This window comes from Myotis lucifugus, unplaced genomic scaffold, assembly GCF_000147115.1.
Source record: "Myotis lucifugus unplaced genomic scaffold, Myoluc2.0 scaffold_3, whole genome shotgun sequence".
In the NCBI taxonomy this organism is placed as follows: Eukaryota; Metazoa; Chordata; class Mammalia; order Chiroptera; family Vespertilionidae; genus Myotis; species Myotis lucifugus.
The window spans coordinates 960,417-966,461 of NW_005871051.1; the positions used below are offsets into that span (position 1 = coordinate 960,417).

The 6,045-nt window shown below is 43.8% G+C and overlaps 1 protein-coding gene across 1 annotated transcript in view; it reads right to left on the bottom strand.

The window, feature by feature from the left end:
• Positions 1-4,901: 4,901 nt before the first annotated feature.
• TMEFF2 (transmembrane protein with EGF like and two follistatin like domains 2) overlaps positions 4,902-6,045 on the bottom strand; it is a 230,949-nt gene continuing 229,805 nt past the window's right edge. Inside the window, exon 10 of the mRNA XM_023763099.1 lies at positions 4,902-5,294. Coding sequence (XP_023618867.1) covers positions 5,198-5,294 — 97 coding nt within the window. The 3' untranslated portion in view covers positions 4,902-5,197. The remainder of the gene's footprint in view (positions 5,295-6,045) is intronic.

A 6,045-nucleotide genomic window follows, 5' to 3' on the forward strand; every position in this document is an offset into this window, starting at 1 on the left:
GGGGGGGGGGGGGGGCGTGGGACTCCATCCCATTTCTTATTTTTTATTTTTAATGATTCAGAGAGAGGGAGAGGGAGAGAGAGAGATATAGAACATCATTGAGAGAGAATCATGGATCAGCTGCCTCCTGGACTGCGCACCCCACACTGGGTATGGAGCCCACAACCCGGGCATGTGCCCTGACCGGGAATCGAACTGTGAGCTCCTGGTTCATAGGTCGACACTCAACCACTGAGCCATGCCAGCCCAGCAAAGCTTTAGACACTATACTCTCCTCGGAGGGACCAATTTCCGGTAAACACCCCTGAATCACCTCATTCCATTTTTAATTCTTTGAATAGAATGTATAAATTTCTAGTTCTGTTGTTGTTATTGTTTAATTCTCACTCCCACTCCTCCTGCTAGAGTATACATCTAAGAGCAGAGACCTGTGACTCACTTCACTGCTGCATGACAGCACATAGAACAATGTCTGCCATGGGGTAGGCACCCAATCAAGGTTTGTTAATTCTTACCCAAGGATAGTTTTCCATTGATTTTCAGAGACAGTGGAAGGGAGGGGGAGAAACACAGAGAGAGAAGCATCAATTGTGAGAGAGACCCATCAATTGGTTGCCTCCCGCACGTACCCTGACCAGGGCCGGGGATAGAGCCTACAACTGAGGTTCGTGCCCTTGACCAGAATTGAACCCAGTACCCTTCAGTCCCCAGGCTGATGCTCTATCCACATAGCCAAATCGGCTAGGGCCCACTAAACGTTTGTTGAATAAATGAAAACAGCTGACAAGGCCCTAATTTCTGCCTTCTTGTTACTCCCAGGCCGAGGGAGAGACAGACATGTCTGCGAAATTAAGAAAGAACCTGGGAAGCGCCATAACCGAATTTGGAAGATGCCCAGGGAGTCAGGAGGCCTCACACGTTAGCTGTTTCTGCTGTGGGTGTGGCGGAGAGAAGAAGGGCATGGAGAGAGCATGGGGATCTGCTGTGGGTGTGGCAGAGAGAAGAAGGGCATGGAGAGAGCATGGGGAGCGGATAAAACCTCAGAAGCGAGTAGAGTTTGTGTGGAGAATGAAGTCAGCCCGTGTATCTCACCGTGAAGAAGCACGTCTGCCCGACCTGGAGCCTCTCCTGGGGGCCCCCACACATTCCGGACTGGCCATTCTCGGGGCCTTTGTACATCTTTATAATCTTTTATTTACATCTCTGGGTCCCCCATGGGCTATGTGATCTTTGATACAAGAGACCAAGATGACCTGACGGTGAACTCTGTTCAGGCAGGGACTCTGGCTTACTTATCTCTGTCTTCTCATAGATTAGCACAATGCTGGTCATGGGTGACCCCCAGTATATCATGTATAATCTATATATATAAAAAGAGGTAATATGCAAATTAGGCCAGGACGCCATAACAGTCATGACCAGCTCAGGAGGAGGGGCCTGGAGTGGGCCCAGAGCCTAAGAGAACAACAGACAGAGCGGCCCGCGCCCAGCCCTGGAGCCGGAGAGAACAACACGCAGGGGGGCTGGCCCCCAGCCCCAGCCCCGCAGCCGCGCACTGGGCTGCTGGGGCCGGAGTGGAGACACAAACCCGCAAGGGGGCCCGGGTTCGATTCTGATCAAGGGCATGTACCTAGGTTGCAGGCTCCTCCCTGGCCAGGGCCCAGGTCAGGGCTCATGCAGGAGGCAACCAATTGAAGTGTGCCTCTCACATTGATGTTTCTCTCTTTCCCTCTCTCTTCCACACTCTCTATAAAAATCAATGGGAAAATATCCTCATGTGAGGACAAAAAAAAAAAAAAAAAAAGAGAAATGTCATATCTTATGAAAGAGACATCTTGAAAATGCCTAAAGAAAGTTGTCATTTTTTTATGGTGAAGGCACTGGAGTCCATGTTGATGAAAACACCTTGGCAGCTGCGGCGGCTGGCAGTGGCAGCAGCAGTGGGGTGATGGGGGTGGCGCCTTCCCCTGATCAGCCCATTTGCCTCCCGCAGAGGGAGGCCAGACTGCAGGTTAGGCCCATGGGGAGCGGGCCTAAGCCATCAGAAGGACATCCCCTGAGGGCTCCCGGACTGTGAGAGGGGGCAGGCTGGGCTGAGGGAGCTCCCCGCCCCGCCCAGTGCATGAATTTCGTGCACCAGGCCTCTTGTACATGTATAATGAATCAATGAATTAATGAGTGAATGACATGGCTTAATAGCAGTTTATTTAGAAAGAGTTTTGACTTTAAGTTAGGATAAGTAGCAAAAATAGTGAATGTGGTCTTAGGTAGCAATAGTAAACGTATGGTGACTGGGTGTGAATATCTAGAATCTTGGAATTACAGTGGGGCCTTGACTTACGAGTGTCCCGACTAACGAGTTTTTCGAGATACGAGCCGTCTCTCGGCCGATTTTTTGCTTTGAGTTGCGAGCTAAAATTCGGGTTACGAGCCAGCTTCAGATACCCCACCGCTAGTTGGCGCAGCGAACATCACAGTGAACGCCACAACATCAGCCCAGCATCACGTGTCTCACTCGTTCACTGTTGATTTGACATACGAGTAATTTGAGTTACGAGTATAGAGATGGAAGTGATAAGAGAACTGAGACCTGAGATGTGGAATGACTTGCTCATGGTTCCATAGCAAAGCTGTGGTCCAGTAGGACTTGAATGTAGAGATCATGGCTCTCAGTTAAATTGTTCTCTAGAAGTCTGACTACATTCTATGCTGGTCAGACCACACCTGTGGTAATCCGTGCAATTCTGAACTCCGCACCTGAAGAAATAAGTTCACTGAGGAGAGTTTGTGCAAGGAAGGCTGATGCAGGTGCTAGGGGGGTGTGGGAATCACACACATGAAGATCAGGTGAGGACATTGAGGACGTTTCATCTGAAGAAGAAAATACTTGCAAATGGGCTGTGGCGGCGGGGGGGGGGAGTGGAAAATATGATATCTGAGCTGATATTTTAAATACATATTTCATATTCCTTTGTCCCAGAGAGAAAAAAAGAGGAGCCATGGGTAGAAACTATAGAGAAATAAATTTCAACTCAATATGAGGATAATTTCTTTCAAAATTAGAATTGTCCAAGAACACCCAACAAAGTGTACAAGTCAGTGAAACTGGTGTTTCTTTTAAGGCCGCTAAGCCCTGTGATGTTGCATTTCTGCTCTTCCTTTAGAAGGGTTTGCTTGCTACAACTCCTGTCTGCTAAAGGAGACCAGGGCTAGTTACATTTCTGCACCTGTTTCCAAACCAAAATTCCTCACAGAAGTTTAAACTAAGTGTGTTTTGTACAAGAGGCATAGGGCTGGTTTATGGGAACAGCTGAGTGATGGCTATGCCAAGGGATTCACACTTTTCAAAGTGATGACGAACCTAGTTAAACAGGTTTCACAGAGTCCCACCTCCTATGAAGGTTGACACCTTTTAATGTTTTAGCAAATATCTTAAATATCACTTAAGGAACCTTATCTTTCACTGAATATTTTATATTCAGAATGTGTTGCTTTGATCCTTGTCTTATTTTTTCTTTCTTTTTTTTGACACAGGAGTGTCACTCCTTTTGGTCCATGCAGAGGTCATTTGAAGGAGACAAAGAAAGCTTTGTTATAGCTACAGAAAACTATAAAGAACTACATAAAAAGGGCAATTATTTGATTTGTTATTTTCATGTTTCTTTGATACATTTTTAGTTAATTTCTTCTAAAACAAATTAGTCCTAGATATTTGTGTGCTCAAAAATCCACCAACTTCCCACCAAGCTCTTTCAGATGCTGTGGGACTCATTTTTTTCTTTATCTCATCATATAAATATGCTTAAAACATATTTCTCTATTTTATAAAATACTAGAGGCCCGGTGCACGAAATTCATGCACTCGGAGAGGGGGGTCCCTCAGCCCGGCCTGTGCCATCTTGCAGTCCGGGAGCCCTCAAGGGTTGTTCAACTGATGGCTTAGGTCCACTGGGGAGCGGGCCTAAGCTGTCAGTTGGACATCCTTAGCGCTGCCACGGAGGTAGGAGAGGCTCCCACCACCACTGTTGCGCTTGCCAGCCATGAGCCCGACTTCTGGCCGAGTTGTGCTCCCCCTGTGGGAGCGCACTGACCACCAGGGGGCAGCTCCTGCATTGAGCAACTGCCCCCTGGTGGTCAGTGTGCATCATAGCGACCAGTCGTTCTGCTGTTTGGTTGATTTGCATATTAGCCTTTTATTATATAGGATTTTCATCACCTTAGTTCCATTTCATTTCAAATAATAGTGCTACATTAATCATAAAACTATTCATGAGGTATTTGGTTGTGATTCCAACTTCTTTTTAAAGAACTATAAACTACAAAGATAGCAAGGGGCTTCAAAGAATTCATGATTTTGGGGTTTCACATTTAATGGTGTTATTAAAATTTTCCCATAGTTGCTAATTCCACCCCGTAAATGGAATAGATTGTGTGCTCTGTGTATTCCTAACATGTAACTTGTTCAGGACCCTCGGATATGTGCACTTAACTGGGAGATTCTGAGATGCTTCGCAAATAAAAACCAATAAATGCTTCCCCATCTCTGTTACGAGTGATAAAACACTTTCCTTTCCCTTCTTCTTTGATTGAATTTATATGCCAGAGATTTTTCTGCTCTGGGGATGAAAATGGAGGGCCAGGGAAGAAAGTTGATAAAATAGAGATGATTCAAAGATCTGAAATATTTTATCCTCACTCAATATAAAGTAAATTATTTTTTCTCTTTTCCAATAACCACTATTTCCCTTGGTCTTGGAATCACTCAAAACCTAGCCACTGAGTCCTGTATAAACGAATGCTCTGCCTCAAAATGTGGAGAGAGATGAAATACTGGGCCTGCACAGATCGCACTGGCTTGATCGTACTGACAGTTATGAGGTACCGCAAATTTAAGAATGCCATTTTTTCTCATCACTGAGTATTTATTATATATAACAAATACATGGGAAAGAAAAAACTATATTGTGTGATATAAATAGTTTATTTACATTACAGAAAAACATCAAGACAATGTATACTATTTCAAATATATCCATACATAATCAAATATAGCTGTAGGACGTGTTTTCATTGGTGTAGATTACCACAAATGCAAGGCAACATGTGTAGATCTCTTGTCTTACTCTTTTGTCTAGAATACTGTATGTGTAGTCCAAGCTCTCGGCGGTCCGGCCACTCACTGTGCGACATGCTCCCTTCAGATCAACCGTGTGGACGCCCTCGTTGTGTTGTCCGAACTGTAGTGCCCTGTGTTTTGCTTCTGTCTGTGAATTCTGTTGCTTCTGGGGCATTTCCTAAAAGGTTGGAAAGTTTACAAACTTAGTCCAGTGCTATCACCTACAGTTTGGTCCTACAATCACAGAGGGAAGTTATGGATTAAGCAAGTTATTAAAATAGATCAGAGGAAAGAATTTACTAGTAGTACCGCCAAGTTGCAGTCATCTTGGAGGTTCTGTTGAGGCGCATTGAAGAACAGAAGTGGGAGTTGAAGAGAAATACATTTACTTAGTCTTCAACTGCTGACTCATCAAAGCACAAAGAATGACTCAGCACATGCAATCAAACAAATCGTGAGCCTCTCTAATCTCACTTTAAAGGTCTTTGACAATTTTATACTTGAAATGTCCTAAGGATGAATGTTATTGACATTTCAATGCTGCAAGTTTAAATCCCATCAAACCAGAGAATGAGCCAAGTGTTAATATCTGACATATAATGGAAAGAAACATTATATTGGTTCAGCCTAATATCATTTTTCACATTAATACTATATGCTAAGGACACAAATTGGTACCAATTATTTAGCCTCTATGAAAAGCTAATATTCAGTCAAATTATCTGAAAAGCTCTGATCTAGTATCTCTTTCTTGTAATACAAGAATGCTTTGATGATGCAAATGAGAACAACAACGTAAAGTTCATAAAAATCCTATCATAATAAGCTGTGGGTACCAGAGCATGCATATGTGTGCGTGTGTGTGTGTGTATTATATATATATATATATATATATATATATATATATATATATATATATATATATGAAA